Here is a 20,125-nt window from a genome sequence, read left to right on the forward strand (position 1 = left end):
GTACTCTCAGCCTGTGGCCTTATCTAGCCAACTGAGCATCCCAATCTGACCTTTGGGATTTCTCCAGGGCGTGGGGCTTAGCCTTTCAACAAGGTAGAGGACTGTCTTCTGTAAAGTAGGTCACATGGCCTCCTTAAAACAAATTAGTCTGTGAAAAAGTTGAAGAGCATCTTTTGATTGACACCAGGGCTGGATTAAGACATGGCTGAGGCCCTAAGCCATGTCAAGATTCAGATACCCCATACCATAAAAATAAAGAGAAAAGGTGTATTATATTATAAGAGAGAGGGTAATGAAAGGGTACCACCCAGCATTAGGGTATGCTTTTAGTAAAACAGTTAAATAGCCTTCTCTGAAGATGTGTATAAAAACGTTGTCCCTATCTTCAAAAAGGGCAAAAAGGAGGAACCTGGGAACTACAGACCAGTCAGCCTGACATCCATCCCTGGGAAAATTCTGGAGCAGATTATAAAGAAGTCAATCTGTAAACACCTTGAAATCAATGCAGTGATTACTAGAAGCCAACATGGATTTGTCAGGAACAAATCCTGTCAGACTAATTTGATCTCATTTTTTGATAGGATAACCTCCCTTGTGGACTGTGGGAATGCTGTGGATGTCATATATCTTGACTTCAGCAAAGCTTTTGACAAAGTACCACATGACATTCTGATTAACAAACTAGCTAAAAGTGGGCTAGATGGAACAACTATTAGGTGGATCCACAGTTGGCTACAGAATCGGACTCAAAGAGTACTTATCAATGGAACCTTCTCAAACTGGGGAGAGGCAACGAGTGGGGTGCCGCAGGGCTCAGTCCTGGGCCCAGTGCTCTTCAACATTTTTATTAATGATTTGGACGAGGAGGTGCAGGGAACGCTGATCAAATTTGCAGATGACACCAAATTGGGTGGGATAGCTAATACCCTGGAAGACAGAAACAAACTTCAAAGTGATCTTGATAGGCTGGAGTGCTGGGCTGAAAACAACAGAATGAAATTTAATAGGGATAAATGCCAAGTTCTACATTTAGGGAATAGAAACCAAATGCACAGTTACAAGATGGGGGACACTTGGCTCAGCAATACTACAAATGAGAAAGATCTTGGAATTGTTGTAGATCACAAGCTGAATATGAGCCAACAGTGCGATATGGCTGCAAGAAAGGCAAATGCTATTTTGGGCTGCATTAATAGAAGTATAGCTTCCAAATCACGTGAGGTACTGGTTCCTCTCTATTCGGCCCTGGTTAGGCCTCATCTAGAGTATTGCGTCCAGTTCTGGGCTCCACAATTCAAGAAGGACGCAGACAAGCTGGAGCGTGTTCAGAAGAGGGCAACGAGGATGATCAGAGGTCTAGAAACAAAGCCCTATGAAGAGAGACTGAAAGAACTGGGCATGTTTAGCCTGGAGAAGAGAAGATTGAGGGGAGACATGATAGCACTCTTCAAATACTTAAAAGGTTGTCACACAGAGGAGGGCCAGGAGCTCTTCTCGATTCTCCCAGAGTGCAGGACACGGAATAACGGGCTCAAGTTAAAGGAAGCCAGATTCCGGCTGGACATCAGGAAAAACTTCCTGACTGTTAGAGCAGTGCGACAGTGGAATCAGCTACCTAGGGAGGTCGTGGGCTCTCCCACACTAGAGGCATTCAAGAGGCAGCTGGACAACCATCTGTCAGGGATGCTTTAGGGTGGATTCCTGCATTGAGCAGGGGGTTGGACTCGATGGCCTTGTAGGCCCCTTCCAACTCTGCTATTCTATGATTCTATGATTCTATGATTCTTTAAACTGGCTCTAAGTTTGCACTTACCTCCAATACTAAATGTTGTGTTGTTGCCACACTGTTTCTTTATAAGGCAACTCTGTTGTAAGCCACACCAGACTTTCCAACATATTTAAGCCAAAGCAATTTTGTCTTCACTAAAATGTAAGAGAACTATCTCCAACATATGTAGAGGCCCCTCATAATATGAGGCCCTAAACCTTGGCTTGTTCCTAAATCCAGCAGTGATTGACACAAATCTTGAATTTTCTGAAGTTCAGAGAGCAATGAGAGAAGCAAATCCCACTGAGTTCAATGGGGCGCACTCCCCAAGCTGCTCCACAGCTTAACTGTATATACTGATATCCTATTATATGTTATAACTGAATATCCAAAATATATTGCCACTCCTTAATTACATTGTGGACTTCTCTCAAAAAGACACATTGCTTCTGTTTCTGCATGATAACATCGTGGTCTACATACTGTGGCTACCTCCAAATAATATAATGTTCCTTTGTCTTCAATTTGCTGATGGTTTCAGGATTCAAGTTTAATTTTAATCCTGTCCCCCACTGCAATATTTTCAGAAGTGGCAAAAAACTATATTTTGAATCCCCTTCTTTTAACGTGAAACAGTTACTGAGAACAGAAGGACATATAAAAGTGCAAAAACATTGTGTGTGGGGGGGTAGAGAGTGTTAGACAACCTCCTGCACAAACTGAAAGCAGATGTGAAGGGGGCACAGGGTATGCACACACCATAACTGCTTCTCTAGATACCAACAGCTGCTGAATTACGTTTGGGTTGCAGAAATTCTAAGCAAGATGTACCAGATCCATTGTGCGATTATTTCAAGAGAAGTAGCCAAGTCAGTATGTTGCTACAAAACCAAGTCCCCATCTATACGCCAACTGGATTGCTCCTCATTGAATATAAACCCGAATTTTCGTAGATTTGAATCTACGAAACACTGCAGCAGCAACAGCGATATATCTCCTGAATTTACTGCTCAGAATATGCAATCATTGTTGCTCCGCTGGGTGTGACCCCTTCTTTTTTGTAGTGTAGTTATTAATGCACACACATGCACATACGAGGCTAGGAAACCCTAATTTTTTATCTGCGTTGCTCCTCAGATTCTTATAAGAGAAAAACAGGGAGGGGGAAGAACAAGGCAGCAGAGGAGGATGCAAAAGGGAGACTGAACACGTCTCCTCCCTCTGGCTGCCTGTTCAACCTCTTTGTTTTAATTTTATAAGCTTTATCTGTGGAGCTCCGCAGATTCATATAATTAAAAATGAAAACAGTGGGAAGGAACGAGGGAGCTAGAGGATGATGCAATGGGTGAGAAGGCGGGAAATCGGCCAATCACTTTGTGCTGCCCTCAAAGCTACACCCACATTTCAAAATTCAAATTAACTCCCCCAACGACACATAACTATAATGCGGTGCAAACTCGAAGATTTATCAAAAGCCGTGGTAAATCGCAAGTACAAATCTGCGCATTATCCGGTTAAAAACCTGGCGCTGCGGTGAATGAGCGGCTGCGTCATGTGTCCTGAAACACCAATCAGCGCATTTAAGTCAGGGTAAAGAAGCCATATAGACAAGCCCCAATACAGAGTCTTGTGGCATCTTAAAAATTAACAAATGGATTATAGCATAAGCCTTTGTAAACAACAGTCTTTTCTATCAAATGCCTAAAGTATTACCCTGTAACTTACACATGGTAGGGGAATGAAATGCAGAAAGTACAGACAGTGAGAAGTATTTTGTTAAGGGTAGCCATTCACAAAAACAGTTGTTGGTGATAGCACAGACCTCCTAGCAATTGTAAATTAATTAACCTATATTGTACGATGATGATGATATAACCTTATTGAGGTTCAAACCAGAGGTGATATTATTGAACTGATTGATTAATTATAATTCCATAATCCACATAGTGTACAACCGCCCAGAGAGCTTCGGCTATGGGGCGGTATATAAATGTAATAAACAAATTTATAAGCCAACTTAAAAATCACAAAAATGTGCTAATTTTCAAGATATCCAGATCTCACCCACTGCAATTCCCTTTGATGTTCCTTTATTCAAGGATGAGCACTATAAGATCAGTTACAGAAGGTTCTGGGAGACTGAACACTGGTTTCTGTATACAGCAGCATTTATGCTTTCTTTGTGGTTTTAAAGTGGTACTGCTATAGGCAGCATACTAATACATCCCACTTCAGAAGCCAGTGCAGTATAGACTGTATTGATTGCTCAGTAAACGAATGCAGCTTAAGGTGGTTAGGGAAGAATGTATACTGTACATTGCAAGCAAGGAGATATAGGCCCAATCTACGTGGAAACAGTATGAGAAGCACTTTGAGGTTTTGTCTCGATTTTCAGCTGTGTTGCATCAGCAGCACATCAACCAAGAAAAACGAAGGGTGTGTTACAGCTTTCATAGGTGAAACCGTAGTTGAAATCACTTTGGTTTGGGGTTGGTTGGAGTCCTGCCAGCTGAACTGAGCATCATCAGTAGATGCCATAAATGCTGCTCATCAAATGAGAGAGGCTTGTTTCTCGTCTGTGTCCACACTCCCCTGCTCTGGGAAATGGAATGGAAGCACTGAATTAAGCCCCTGTGCTTTACCCATTTATTCACCATTGTGAAAGGTTAAAACAGCACTACACATTGTGAACGGGTAAAGCAGGCTACTGTGAATGGGAGAGAAACAGCCCTACTGCACAATTGTGACTGGGAGAAATAGGCTACATATTGTGAGAAGCATCATGTGTGCTGCCTTCAGCTCTTTGGAAGGAAAGCAGGATATAAATGTAATATTAAATATCAATTTAAAAAATCCACTTTAGGGGTGAGGACTTTTGGTTTCAAAGGTTCCGCTGGTGGGGGGGGGTGTAATTTCTGTTAGATCAGCATTTCTCTCCCCTGAATTGAGTCTGTGGCCACCAACACTTTCCTTTGCGGTATGTTTTCCGAGATCTCCGCTATACATTTTAATTTGCTGCCGCCCACGCTTTTAACATTTCAGAGGAGATAGCTCGATGTATTTGAACTGAGCCGCTCTGCATTGACTCTGTGGTTTTTATGATTCATGAACCTAGCAGCACCTTGAGGTTGGGATCTTTTGTCTCCATGAAAGGGTAAATGAGATGTAATGTGCTGCCTTTCCGCTCCAGGGGCTACCCCCACCTCTAGTTTCATAAAAATCGCTGAGCTTTCAGGGGAAATTTCCAAGTGGGAGCCCTCCGCTTTTTCAAAGACACCCCCTAAAGCAGTGATTATTTTTGTGCCCTGTAACTTTGGTGTTTCCCATCTGAATGGTGTGACAGTTTCAGGCATTGCATTCAGGGCTAGCATCAAAGGTAGGCATGGGCCGGCATTTGCCGCGAGCCTTCATCCCAGCAGTGACCCATTGACAAAAAGACCCTGGAGATGCTCCTCTTCCTCCTTTTCACCATTGCAACCTGCTTGCTTACCTGCCTCGTTCAGGCCCAGACAGTGATGCTGAGAAGTAGGAGCAGCGGATGCCATGGCTTACTTCCTCACTAGCTCTCTGCCTGTCAAGCAAGCAAATAGGAAGTCACAATGATGATGAGGAGGAGGAGGAGCAATAGCAGCTGGTGACAATGGTGGTGAGAAGGTAGATTCACTGAGGGAAGGGGCCCAGTGAGTGTGTCTTGTAGGGTGACCCTATGAAAAGGAGGACAGGGCTCCTGTATCTTTAACAGTTGTATTGAAAAGGAAATTTCAGCAGGTGTCCTTTGTATATATGGGGAACCTGGTGAAATTCCCTCTTCATCACAACAGTTAAAGGTGCAGGTGCCCTGCCCTCTTTTAAATCTGGTCACTCTAGTATAGCTCCTGCAGCTTTAACTGTTGTGATGAAGAGGGAATTTCACCAGGTTCTCCATATATACAAAGGACCCCTGCTGAAATTCCCTTTTCTATGCAACTGTTAAAGATACAGGAGCCCTGTCCTCCTTTTCATAGGGTCACCCTAGTTGCCCCAAGGGCCCTCAAAAACCTTGAGTTGGCGTTGGTTGTACTACAGTGTCGCAGCAGTGGTTACAACAAATTTCATTCAGACTGGAAAGTGAGTCCCTCCTGTAGAGGGAATTTAAAAATTAATTTAAGCTCCCCATTGCTTTCCATGAGGGACCTGCCTGCCCTTCTCCCTGCTTGTAACTTTTGTGTTTTCCATCTGAAGGATCAGAACTGCCCAGTTTCAGATAGGACAAAGGACCCCCATTTTAGAGGCAATTTAAAGACACAGAGCTCCATCACACCTGGACGTTTGCCCTGGTTTACCCTCGAGTTATCCGCCTTCGTTTCCATAGCGTGTTTCTCTCTTTTCTCCTTATATGCAGTTGAATACATTGATATCAACCTGTGAGGTTTTTTTTAATTCTCTTTTATACTAACTGCTATTAAATGTTTTCCTAATTCTCACACATGCACGTGTAGACATAATTTGGTCCTTCATAAATCTCTCTCCCATGAATATTGATAGGCTACATTGTCTCTTTCTGTATATATTTATTATTAGAAAACGTATCTTGCCTATTAGGCTGTTACTAGTTGAAGAGAATTAAAAATGCTTTCTCAGTTTGAGAAAACGTATGAATTTAGCCATATTTCTTTGGTTCACATCTAAGCCACCTTCAATAGCTGCATTAAATTAATCAAATAAAGGCTGAAATAAATAATACAGACTGCTGTCAAGGATGCCCTGTATTGGTTCTGAAGTGTGATGCTCCTGACCCCTTAGCTGTGGTGAAGGGATTGGGTCCGAAGGGTCGTACACCCCCTCTTGCATATGAGCTCTCCCTGCCAACCTTAACCATGGTTTAAAGTTTCCAAGTGCCCAGGGGGAAAATCTGCGTATTCTGCTCTTGGTCTGCAAATATTAAAGGTAATAATGCTTATTGTACCATGAAAAGCACTGCCTTCTGATTCATGCAGATCAAGTTTCTGTTAAAGGCCAGGAGCAGATCAGCCCCCCTCATTCCTGGTCAGTTGGCAACCCTAGGTGTGGAAGAAACAGGCATGAACATAAGTTCGATCCCGTTTTCTCCATCTCCCCGGAATAAACATTGCCCCTCTTCTTTCCACAGGCCTGTCGCCATCCCTGGGACACAACATCGACACCTCTAATGCTGCTGTGTTCTTCTCCAACGCCAGCAAGCAGTTCGGGTATCAGGTCTTGCAGCTTGGGGAAGGCTCTGAAACAAGGTAATGATCCTTCAACTCACTTCCCCAGATACAATAGTCCAGGTATATTTGGGGAGATTTGCCTGTAGAAGGAAAACTTATATTTGAAATCCTCCTCAGGCCGGATTTAAAAATGTTGAGGCCCTAAGCCATGTCAAAGATTCAGAGGCCCCATACCATAAAAATAGAGAGAGAGAAAGGTATTACATCAGTGGTTCCCAAAGTGGGCGGTACTGCCCCCTTGGGGGTGGTGGGATTGCATGGGGGGGGTATTAAGAGGCAAAGGGCCGGCAGGGGGGCGCTAACAGGCAAAGGGGCGGCAGGGGGGCGCTCGAGGTGGTCTCTCCAGAAGGTCCTAAAACCCAGGGGCCAAGCAGGAAAGAGCGGCAAATTCAGCTGCTCTCCGCACACGGCTCCTGCTCAGGAAGGACTTTCTCACTCACGCAGCCGCTCTCTCCTCCTATCTCAAGCCCACAGCAGCCCCACCATAAGTAGGGGGTGGGGGAAGCACCCACAGGAGGCAGCAGAGCAGGAAACAGTGGCGAATTCAGCTGCCCTGCCCACTCTTCTCCTGCCTAGGAGGGCCCAGGGCTTCTTTCCTGCTGGAGCCACCACCACCCTCTCACTTGCTCCCTCCCTCAGCCAGAGCTGCTCCCTCCTATAAGCTGCCCCGGCAGACTTCTCAGGAGGGCCTGCTGCACAAGGCGGGAGCAGCAGCCGTGAGGCGGAGAGGAAGGAGCACGTGGAGGACGGCGGGCAGCAGAGCAGCAGCCAAGAACAGCGGCTGGCCGGCTGGGTGGGGAGCAGGACTGCTTGTGCTGCTGCAAGGTATCACCAGGCTCCCTTCCCCCGTTAGGAGTTGCAGATTGGGGCCATCTCCCCTCTGAGCTGCTGCCCTCCTGTCCTAATCAGCCCGGCAGCTATTGTGAGGCTTGTGGGGAGGGGGGTTGGAGAGAGAGAGAGAGATGCTGTGTGTCTCGGTGTGTGCTCCCACCCCCCAAAAAATCTGAACTACAACAGGATTGGGAGAGAAAAGAAAAGGGGGAGGGAGAGAGAATTGCAATTCCCCAGGTCCTTCCTGGCTAAAGAAGATTCAGCAGCACCTTTTTGCAGAATGCTTGCTGAAACAATTCCTATCTTCCCTTGCTTATTTCAGGCTGTCCAACCCCCTTTTTTCAAGCGTTCTTTTGGTAAACATGGTATGTGTGTATCTTGTGTCACCATAAAAACAGAGCTGCAACACAATCCTAAGTATGTCTACTCAGAAGTAAGCCCCACTGAGATCAATAGAACTTACTCTGAGGTAAATGTGCATAGGATTCAGCCTGAAAACGAAGGGAGGGTGAAGAAAAGACAGGAGAAAATGAATTGTAGAAATAGAATAGCAAGGTAACTGTGGGATATTTAACCATATTTAAAGACAATAAGTACAGTAAAATTAGTGGCCCTCTACTTCAGTCCCAGCCAGGTTTTCCATAGGAAAACTCTGTACCAGATGGCAGATAATTATTTTTAAATTTTAATTAAAATACATTATCCTTTCCTATAACAAAATGGTGCTTACTCCTAAGTAAGTGTGTTCCACTGAAGAAGGAAATCCTATTTGATTCCTGTATTCATGCTAGTGTGACATGATAAGTTAAGGGCATAATTTTATGCATGTTTAGACAGAAAAAAGTCCTTCAACTCCTAGAATCCCCTCTAAATGGGAAGCACCCACCCCAGGCTTGCCGAGGGAAGGAGGGAAAAGAGAGTGAACGCCTCTGTTTGCAGCCAGCATGGCGGGGCACACCAATTGGATTTTGAATAACGTATTCAATTAATTGTTCCTGTTTTGAAATTTATTATTATCTTCCTTAGTGGGTCGTTGAAAACCGCTATTCTGAACAATGATTTCTATAGTGTAGGGTAGGGGGCGCTGGGCATGAATTTGTGGAACCAAGGGGGCGGTGACCTGAAAAAGTTTGGGAACCACTGTATTACATTCTAATAGGAAGGGTATTGAAAGAGTATCACCCAGTGTTAGGGGGTGCATGTCATTAAACAGTGTTAGATAACTCTGAAGACATTTAAAAAGGGTTAATGAAGTGAGTAGAACTAAACTATATAATGACACTACCCACATCATTGGCAACTTTAGTTAGGGCCCAAGCGGATCTCCTTGAGGAGAGTATTCCACATTTTAGTGGGCCCTACCAAAGCCCCTATTCCCCCCTCACCGCCCCCCATAAATCCTTATCGAAGAAGAGGAACTCTTAAGCAGGGGCATTTATAATGATTGGGGGCAGGTTTACATGGCTGGAAGTGTCTCTGTGTGTGCCTGTGTGTATGTATGTACAATTGACAACATGGGGTCTAGCTTCTCAAGGGCAAAGTCCGAATTAAGTGAGGAGGCTTGGGTGCCCTGGATGCCTGAGTTAACCGTAAAAGCATTTACAAAACGGGAAAGAGGAGTCTTGTCCAAGGTTTCGCTGCGTTCACTATTTCAGTCTGTGGTTGACTAATTTGTTTACACCCTCTTTGGCCTCGTTTGGTTTCAGGGGAAGGGGTTACTTCAAATCTGTTCCCCTTTTTATTGAGCAATGCCTTATCTTCTACAGTGTGGTTGAGAAAATGAAAATTAAGGGTTGTGACGGAGCGGGGGTGGGGGAAGTAAGGTTGGCACCATTTATTTTACGGGAAGGGGTTCCCTAATTGGCGTATGACAGGCAAAACTCCGGATGGTGATTATATATTTAAAATATGTATAGAGCACCCTTCACGAACAAATTCCAAAGCAATATGCAATACCAGCTATAACAACTGTGGCGTTACCCACATTTCTACTCCTTTAGGTATGTCTTCTGGATGAGTATGTTTAGAGAGTGTGGAATGTTGGACTGAGTGGGTGTGGCTGGTGATGCTGTGGAAAGGGGGAGGAGTCTATATATATTCCAAGGAACTAAGAACTGTAAACAACAATAAACATTTTCTTTATTTTGCTACCACAAAACCACATGTCAGTTTGGCTGTGTCTCCTGCTCTATTGGTTCATAAATAAGTACATTACATTAAACCTTCAGCCTGCTATATTCACAGAAAAGCCTTTTCCAAATCTCCTTACCTTTCCCCTCTGCTGTAAGGGAAAGGTTATACTTTTCTTTTTTCCCTTTCCTCAGGTATTTAAGTGGTAGTGCTTACCCTGAGGGAGGTGTGCGCATCAAAGCCTTATGTGTGAGGTGGTGGCATCACAACAACCCTTAAAATAAAAAATCCACAGTAAATAGAAAATCTAACTCAGTTTGGCATCAATATTAGCAAATGCTTGGTTAAATAAATACCTTTTTAACAGGTACTGAAGCACTGTCAGGGTTGGCGGGGGGGAGGGGAGAATTCCAGAAGCAAGGCGCCACAATTAAAAAGGCTCTGCCCCTGGTTGCTGCCAGTTGCATACATGCAGGGGATGGAATGCCCAGGGGACTCTATGTAGATCTCAATGGACTTCCCTAAATTGTCACATTGCCACACCAGGAAAATGTTTCTGTCTGTCTGATGTCTGTCTGTCAGTCATAATGCTATTAAAGGTACGGGAGCTGCAAAAAAGTGACCACCCTATCCAGGGGTGAGCTGAACCTGAGATTTGGGGTCCTTTGGGAAAAGGTCCATTTTTAATTTTTTTTTTACTGATACTACCCTGCTCCTGTTATGAATTCTTTTTCAGCATCATTGTGGGAGCCCCCGGTGAGCTGAACTCCACAGGGAAGGTGTACCAATGCAAAATGCGGAGTGGGAAGTGTGAGGCAGTTCCCGTCGAGGGTGAGTTGCAGGGTGCCAGGATTGTGTAGGCAATGGAGTTAAAGGCCATGAGTGAGCCCAACCGTAACTGACAAAGAGCTGAGGGACAACCCCAGAATCTTCACTTTATTATTACATTTTAAATACTGCTGAAGCCTCGAAGTTATTCAGGGCAACATACATGATACCCCTCCTGCAATTTTTTCCTGACAGTAGAACAAATTTATGAGGTAAGTTAGGCTGAGAGACAGGTCCAAAGTATACTCAGCTTCATGACTGAACAAGGATTTAAAGTTCTGGCCAGATTCTGAAACAACCAGTCCCCGCCTCAGACTGCACTTTATTAGGTTAGATGCCTCTGTGTGTCACAAAAGACTCTGGTGTGTGGTTTCTAAGTTCATGGCGGTTGCCTCAGAATGTTAGAGGAGGCTCCAAGGCAAGGATGGGTAACCTTTTTGTGTTGGGGGACGCATTGCCCCCCTCCAGAATCCTTTTGGGGCTACGTATTCATACACCCATTCATATACAGACACCTATACATTCTCTCTCTCTCTCTCTCTCTTTCTCTCTCTCACAATCTCTCTCTCTCTCTCTCTCTCTCTCTCATATATCCCTCCACACAAACGCACAACATAATTGCTGATTCTACTGGGAAACCGGGTGTGTGTGTGTGCAAGGGGAGCCATCCATGTGCAGCCTGTTTCCTTGCAGAATTGGGTTCCCACCTGCCCGCTAAAGAACTGTGGACCACACAGGGGGCTTCTGAAGGCTGCATGTGGCCTGTGAGCTGTGGGTTGCCCACCCCTGTTCTGTAGAAGCTCTCATTCCCTCTAACAATCTCTGGTGCTCTGCCCAAAACACAAACGGTGGCCATCTTGCTTTGGTGGGCTTCGTAGCGGCTTTTAGGCCTTGGCAGCTGACAAGCCTGGCTCACTCCTGGAGCCTGCCCTGCAGAGATGTTTGTGTTGCGTGTGGTGGTGGGGAGGTCTCTACAGATCTGGAGGGAAGTCAGGCGCATGTCTCCTTCAGCATTAACCCATTTGCTCTCTGTCTCTTTGCAGAGGACGGTGGAGTGTCCCACTTTGGCATGACCCTGGCAAGCGACACGCAGGGGTCTACAATGATTGTGAGTCTATACTGGAAGGCTGGAAGGGAAGAGGGTGCCTTTGAGCAGGCTGAACTGGGCACAGGGCCTTTTAACAGCCATGTGACAGGCAGAAATCAACAGGTAAAGCTGTTTCTCGTCCCGGCATCTGCATGCTGAGAAAAGCTTTGCCTGTTGATTTCAAATGAGCTGTTGAAAGCTCCACATAGGAGGCATCTTGACGAGGCCTTCATTTTCTCTTTACAATTGTTACAATTGTTACGTTCCCACAGTCTAGCAGTATAGTACAGTGCTACCCTGGGGCTGTCTATATGGTTTAAAAGCCCTGCGGTGGCTGCGGGGTAGCACTGCATTGGTTATATGATGCAGCAGCCACCGCAGGGCTTTCCAATGAAGCTGCAAATAAAAAAAGTTGGGAACTTACCCCCATGTTTTTGTCTCAAGCAAGGCGAATGCAGCCCTTCCGCCATCTAACCCCACTCCAGCTTTGCTGTGGAGGCGTTCCCTGGTTGCAGGCAACCTCTGATTGGTTGCCAGAAACCAGGATAAGGGCAAGGAGGGCAGGGGGGTTTCCAGTACCCAGATGACTGCCAGAAACACCATGCACCATCACCCAGCAAAAACGTGGGGTTTAGGGGGGAATGCAGTGCCAACACAGCGCCATCAAGGCAGCCCCCCCATCTCTGTTTCTTGGATCCATTAGAGCAGGGATGGGAAATCTCAGGCCAAATCCGGCCTTCCTGGGGTCCCAATCCATTCTTCCGGGTCTCACCAGATGGTTACAGACTGGCTTCCCCCTGACTGAAATTTTTTTCTGGTTCTGAAAGTTTGAAATGCCTCTCTTCAGACTTAGTTAGTTGTTGTTGTTGTTGTTGTTGTTGTTATTATTATTATTATTATTATTATTATTATTATTATTATACTGTTTACTTCAACCCTTTACTCTTGCAGGCTTGTGGGCCAGGACATCAACAGTTTTGTGACGGAAATCTGTACATGAGCGGGATGTGCTATCTGTTTGATGCCATACTGAATGTACGGAAGAATATAACAACTGGGTACCAAAGTAAGTTAGAGTTGTACCTTGACCTTAGGACAGGGGAAGACACAAAGTAGATCTCCTGAGAGATCTCTTGGTGATTTGCAATAGATTGGCAATTTGTTGTTTAGCCATAGCAATTTTTGAGGTCTAAAAGCTCCATCACGCCTTGGAAGAAACGCTGGCTAACGCTGGCTACCGTCGCTTCTCCGTGGACACTCAGTTACTTCCTGTTTTTAAACAAGGTGCACGAGGGCCATTCAGTCCCTCGTCATGAGCACACTTCTTCTCCCACACACAGCAGGGGAGAGCAGTTCAACTTTGGTTTAAGAAATATTTTGGCGTTTTTCTGGTTTTTCTTGCGGCGCAGCGTTCTACACGTCTACACAGCGTTCCGAAGGTGCCCCGAAGCCCCTTGAGGGCGCCCCGAAAACGCTCGTGTAGTACGTATGGCATTCCCTGAATGTGGATCCTCAAGCTTTTCTACACGAGCTGTTAATTGTCTGCATCTACTTTCAGTTTTGTCACAGAATTGAGATCCAAGCACTAGACGAGGAGCGTTTCCTTTCCTGCTTTTCCACTATATTATTATTATTATTATTATTATTATTATTATTATTATTATTATTATTATTTCCATTTATATACTGCCCCATAGCCGAAGCTCTCTAGGTGGTTTACAAAAGTTAAAAACCTTGAACATTAAAAAACAAATATACAAAATTTTAAACCATAAAAAGCATAAAATACAAACAAAAACAAACAATATCTGTTTAAAACAACTATTCTGGGATCAGTTTAAAAACTCAGCATATGCTTAAATGCCTGGGAGAAGAGAAAAGTCTTGATCTGGCACTGAAAAGATAACAATGTTTGCGCCAGGCGAGCCTGTTATAGAATCATAGAATAGTAGAGTTGGAAGGGGCCTATAAGGCCAAAGAGTCCAACATCCTGCTCAATGAAGGAATCCACCTTAAAGTATACCTGACAGATGGTTGTCCAGCTGCCTCTTGAATGCTTCTAGTGTGGGAGAGCCCACAACCTCCCTAGGTAACTGGGAGATCATTCCATAATTGAGGGGCCACCACTGAAAAGGCCCCTCCCTTGTTGCCATCCTCCGAGCTTCCCTGGGAATAGGCACCTGGAGGAGGACCTTAGATGTTGAGCTTAGCATACGGGTAGGTTCATGTTGGGAGCAGCGTTCCGTCAGGTATTGTGCCACATAACCTCTAGGTGGCACTGTGGTGTAGGGGAATAGTGCAAATACTCAAGTAAAAAAAAGCATTTTCTTTTGGTTTTGCAATTAAATATCTCAATTTCCCTTCTCTATAAAAAAAACCACACTCAAAAAGTGCTCTTTAGACACAGAAGTGAAACTGGAAGGTTGCAACATTATTCAAAGGACCCGTAAACAACCATGAGAGGGACATGACAAGCACATGATAAATGCCTTGTGTAGAAAAGCCCCTTGTTTAACAAATACAGCATCATCCACACACAAGAGGGAGGTATCAGGAGGCTCAGGGGAACTCCAAGGTTCGCAGAAGTACCCCCCAAAAAAACTTTTGTGGGAGCAGCCCCTACTTTACGGATTGGGGGAATAGACCAAATATACTCAATGAGAACTGAGGATGTTCAGCAGGCATGGAATGCCGAATAACTATTGGGGGACGGGGTGGAAAAACTGGGGGAAATGGAATGGAGTATTCTGGAAAACATTATTGCTTCTTGGCTGGAACCCCAAACAGGAGCACTCCACACTGTTACATTTTGTTGCAGATCTCACTTGTATATTTATAAACTGCATTTCCAGGGCTCAAAGTGGTGAGTGAGGACAAAGAAATCAGAAAACCATTGGCCCTGCCTTCACAGCGCCATGTTGGTGCTGTGTTGCTCCTAAAACCTGAGGTTTCACTCCTGTGGGTTGGTGTCAGCTAAACCCCCACCAAGACGGAGCGTGGGATTTCCGGTCATCATCAGGGTACTGGAGCCACCTCCCTGCCTATCCCTGCCCTCTTCCTGGCTTTCGGCGACCAATCACCGGTTGCCATCCCCCTGAACGCCCCCCCCTCCCAATCGACTACAGAACAAGGTCAGACAGCAGAAGAGCTGGGGTGACCTCGCTCCCAACAAAAAAGGTGGGGTAAGTCCCCGGCTTTTTAACAACGCAGCTTTGCAGTAAAGCCCCACAGTGGCTACCAATCTGTGGCTGTGTCATATACTGACACAGCACTGATTCACAGCCACTGCAGAGCTTTGAACACGTACAGACAGCCCCCATGAGAAAACTAAGGGTCAATATACAGCCGTGAAACGATATAGCTGCAGGATCAGAACAGAATAGAACAAAAGCTTACTGACAGAGAAGTCTTGTGGCCCCTCCAAATCCTAGCATGGATGCTGATTTTCAGACTTCCTGAAGCAGATGACATCAGAGTTTAAGGGGCCACTGCAGCAAAGGCACTCACTTTAGCTGCTTCCCTCCTTACTCACCTTAAAGATTGGTGGGATCTCAAGTATCGTCTGGGCTCAGGTCGGGAGAGATGGACAGACTTGCTGAAATCCCCTAAAAAACTATAAAAGGCACGGGTGCCCTGTCCCATTCTGCACTTTCTTACCCTAACTATAACATCCTACAATGGGAGTAGAGTTGCTAATAGTGATGTAAAAGAATTTTGTTTCTGTTTGCAAACCATGCGAATATGTGCTGTTTGCAATACTGAATGCAAGCGGAAGTGCTTTTTTTGATAAACGTTTGCAAAGTGCTTTTTTTATATTAAAAAAATAAATACACTTTTTATTTAAAAAAAACCCCAATATTTAAATCCTTTAACTATAGGGGGAAGTATGCACTTCTGAAAAATATGCACAGGAATGCACGCACCTCCCAAGCTAGAAGTGCACAAAAACAGAAGTGAGCCAAAATGAGCTTCAAAGTGACTTTTTGAGAATTTAGGCAAGCTTAAAAATGGCTGGTGGTTTGCCCACCCAAAACTTGGAAACCAATATGAGACATGACTGTCAGGAAGCATTTTTCAGGAGGTGGGGAAAGGTGTTCAACCATTAGTTCCATTTTCAGAGAATACAGATGTTCTAAATTTGAACATTGTTTCTTTGGAAAGCTAGTTGCAGTATTCCTTACAAAAGACAAGGTAGACTAAACTTGCCTTTCTCAACCTAGTGCCTTTCAGGTGTTTTGGACTACAATGCCCATGGCCCCTATTCAATGCTACCAATAGCTATGTTGGCTCTGGGTACTGGGTGTTTTAGAACAGCAAATCTGGAGGGCAATGAGTTGAGGAACGCTGGGCTAAAAAGTGAAAAATCAACACCTCCCCGCTCTTCCTAACCTTACATGAGAGCATGTAGATTGTTAGGAAATGTATGGAGTTTCTGCACATTCCTGTTTCAGTTGAATAAACCCCTGGATCTGCCACAAGGAATCTCGTCGCTTGTCCTAACCCAGCCCAGGGTCCCTGACTCGTTTTTACTTTCATCTTAGCTGTTTTCTACCCAGTCATCTCTCTCTTCATCCTACAGAGTGCCTGAAAGGGAACACGGATCTGGTGTTTCTTTTTGACGGGTCAGTCAGCATGAAAGCAGATGATTTCAATACTATTAAGGAGTTCATGATCGATGTAATGGAGAAGTTACACAACACCAGCATACATGTAAGATACTGAGGAGTGACTATCAGAGGCCCTGAGAGACCAAAGGTGTCTCTGCATTAAGGGAAACTCCCCACACCCTTACCTGAGTTTCTTCTTCTGGAGTCTTTCCGCGTTTGCAACTGGCTCCTTTAAACAGTGATCACGTGACTTTGAATGGAAAACTTCCCCTCCCAGCAATGCTATTATTTTAAATGAAACACCACCATCTAGTGGTGGAATCATAGTGTACATGGGCTTTACACGCTGGGCAGATGCTGTGATAATTTAAATTCTGCATTGTTTTCATGATTTTTTTAAAAGCAAGATTTTTTAAAAGTGGGAGATGTCCTGGAGATTGATGGTGTCGTGTAAAAGAGCCACAAACTTCCATGAGTAGTCAATCATGAGTGTGCAATAAATCACTCATGCAAAGAAGCTCCAAGCTTGTTTCCAACTCTAGAGCAGGGGTGGGCAACCACAGGACTGGGGTCCCAATCCAGCCCTCCAGGATTCCCCAAATGGCCATGCTCCCTTCCCCTGGCCCCTCCTCCTTTCCTCCAATTGTTGATCATTTGGTGGTTTCCCAGCAGTTGTACAGTCCCTCCCCCATTCCCAAAGACTGAAATGCCGCTTCTAAGGCATAACTAAGAGCTTGAAGCTAAAATATGCTGGATTTGTTTATTTTTATTTGTATTTGTATTTTTTGCTCCAACCCTTTTATCTGTCCTGAATCTCCAACCAATCAGCTTCATGGGATGACCCCAGGTTCTATTATTTTGGGAGAGGGAGAAAAATGTCTCCCTATCCACATTCTCCACACCATGCATGCTTTCCAGGTGAAGCTTTTATTGTGCAATTGCACTGCTCTCCAACCCGGGTGGCTCTTTCGCCGGCAGCAGGAGGCCAGCGGGGAGGTGGGCGACGGCGGCGGCAAGGACTCACCAGCGAAGCCACCGAGCCCTGGAACTTTTCGCCCCGTCCTCGCGAGGGGCGATGCGGGGCCTCCTCCTCCTCCTCCTCCTCCTCCTCCACCTCTATCTACACTAGGAGTTTCGGGGCGCCCTGGAGGCGCACGCAAGCGCCTTCAGGGCGCCCCGAAGTCTCTATGTAGATTCCCTCTAGGGCCCAGACATTGTTGTCTTCCACTTGCAACTTTTCTGTTATTTTCTCATGGCCTTTTCTATCTTTTTTCTTTCCACAACAAACAAACAACAGATTAAAGAAAAGACTGAATACTTGCCAAAAGTCTTTTGATTGGTACTGCTTGGAGCCCTCCATTCGGAAACACTCTATAATGCTATAACACTAATTAAACAATATATAGGAGGGAGGGAGCACGGAACCAAGGTTGGTGACTGGGGGGGGGGGGGGAACTGGCATCATTTTTTTTTAAAAAAAATAGTGTTGTGCCATTATAGTGTTAAAACTTTCTTTAATTTAAATGACATCCCCTATTTTAATATGTTTCAAAAGTCATTGCCAGAAAGGCATGCTAGTGCTAAGTATAAGATTTATTATTAAAAAATAATAGCATGATAAAATGCCTCCCCCCCCCCCCCGCAAAGCTTATGGTGAAGGTGTGTTTAGCTTCAATTGGATGTTCAGGCAAATAGAATCAGCCTTCCTCTTTCAAACCCACAACAACTCTGTCACATCCACTGGTATGGATGGAACATAGTGGCATGTATACATAGAAAAAGCACAAAACTTCTGCTAGTGTTGAAGATCAATTGCAGTTCAGCTTGCACCTTACAGCAGAAGAGCAATGATTCAGGAGTGTTAGGAGCTGCCTGTCTGAAAGCATCCCAAGATTCTTCTACAATGTGTAATCAAGGACCATTTAGCAAAGGTCCCATGCAATGTTAATTAAAAACTTCCTACTTTCTGATTCTGTGCCTTTCATTGCTTTTTGCTGAGTGTGGAGCCAAGCTATTTGATGAGTAGCCTGTGAATAATTCCTTGAATAACCTCTCTTAATTGTCCCTTCTTGTCCAATTGTGTGTGTGTGTGTGTGTGTGTGTGTGTGTATTAATTAATAGTTTTCTCTTACATTTTCTTATTTCAGTATAGCAAAATAGTGCTATTTCAGTCAATTAGCAAAAACAAAAAGAATAATTATGAGAAGAAATCAGTAATTAATCCACCCCCTTCCTTTGGGGACCAAAACTGATAATAATAGACATTAAACAGCTATCTAAAGGACAATCAATAGGGTATTCATCACTAATTCCCAGCATGTGACCAACAGGAAGTAATAGAAAGTCATAACCTGCTAACGGGACATTTTTAATTAAAGGTGCAGAAAGCCTAAAAAGCCTCAAGACAACATGGCTTTGTGTTTAATATTTTTTTTTAATCAGTAAAATGGAGGACAACATAGAAAACACTGGAGTGGCACAATCTGATAGTGAGGGTATCCAATTTCTCCACTTTATAAAAGAGTAAATGAAGGATAGGAATGCCAGCGAAAAGGGCACAGCTGAGCTGTTTTGCTCAAGGCCGACATCCACCAACTTCAATTGTTGCAGTAATGAATCTTTCTTTCTTTCTTTCTTTCTTTCTTTCTTTCTTTCTTTCTTTCTTTCTTTCTGTGAGGTGTTTTATTGCCAGAAGCAAGGGTTTGCACACAGCTTATTCCCCCAGCGGGAAATGGCTAGGCTAGGCTAGCTGCTTATCTCAGCTCAACAAGTGAATGGAATACATCGGGTGCCATGGCCATGAGAGGCCCTAATCCAGGGGTGGGCAATGTGTGGCCCTGCAGATGCTGTTGGTCTGCATCCTCCATCAGCCATAGCCAGTATAGCCCATGGCAAGGGATGCTGGGAGTGGCGGTCCAACCACGTCTGGAGGGCCAGAGGTTACCCAGCTTTTCTTTACTCTACACATTCAGCAAAATTGCATGGTAGATAGATGGACTGGATCCTTTCAGACTGCCAGTGGAGCGGGGTTTAGCAGTTTTCGACGCTCTACATTTAACAAACAAATAATTCCTCACTTGCAGAAGAATAGCATATTAGGGAGGAGCTAGACTGGAAGCTTCCTCCTCATGGGCTCAGTTTCTACATGGGGGATGATGATGATGGTGATGACTTTGGCCTTGGGAAGTTTTCAAACCTGTGACAAACCCAACACCTGCTGTATGAAGTGGAACAGTATAGGCCAGACTATAGCATGTGATTTCGACAAACATGTAGGCCGGCTCTGTGTCTTCCCTGGGACGGGACCCCTTCATCCCCCAGCCTGTGCAACAAGGGGGACTCCGTTTTGCATAGCAGTGTTGCAAGGATGTCTTTAATGTTGCTCCTGTTTTCCCTCCCAATCCTTCCAGTTTGCTGCCGTGCAGTTCTCATTCAATACCAAGCTCGAATTTGATTTTAACAACTACACCCATGATCCCAACCCTCAAAAGCTCTTGGCCAACGTGAGGCATGAGAAATCAATTACGAACACCTTCAAGGCTGTTAAATATGTCGTGTGAGTAGCTTTGCTTTTTCAGTGGCTGTTGGGCTGGTGGTTGGTAACTTCAAGCATGGAGGGCGAGTCACGAGTGGCCTCTAAAAGGTC

At 44.8% G+C, this 20,125-nt stretch overlaps 1 protein-coding gene across 1 annotated transcript in view; it reads left to right on the forward strand.

The window, feature by feature from the left end:
- ITGAL (integrin subunit alpha L) overlaps positions 1–20,125 on the forward strand; it is a 69,986-nt gene that overhangs the window by 14,198 nt on the left and 35,663 nt on the right. The window contains exons 2-7 of the mRNA XM_063138344.1: positions 6,897–7,014; positions 10,694–10,788; positions 11,829–11,893; positions 12,824–12,938; positions 16,452–16,582; positions 19,890–20,035. Of these exons, the coding sequence (XP_062994414.1) occupies positions 6,897–7,014; positions 10,694–10,788; positions 11,829–11,893; positions 12,824–12,938; positions 16,452–16,582; positions 19,890–20,035 (670 nt within the window). The remainder of the gene's footprint in view (positions 1–6,896; positions 7,015–10,693; positions 10,789–11,828; positions 11,894–12,823; positions 12,939–16,451; positions 16,583–19,889; positions 20,036–20,125) is intronic.

The sequence above is a fragment of the Elgaria multicarinata genome, chromosome 11 (assembly GCF_023053635.1).
Source record: "Elgaria multicarinata webbii isolate HBS135686 ecotype San Diego chromosome 11, rElgMul1.1.pri, whole genome shotgun sequence".
In the NCBI taxonomy this organism is placed as follows: domain Eukaryota; kingdom Metazoa; phylum Chordata; class Lepidosauria; order Squamata; family Anguidae; genus Elgaria; species Elgaria multicarinata.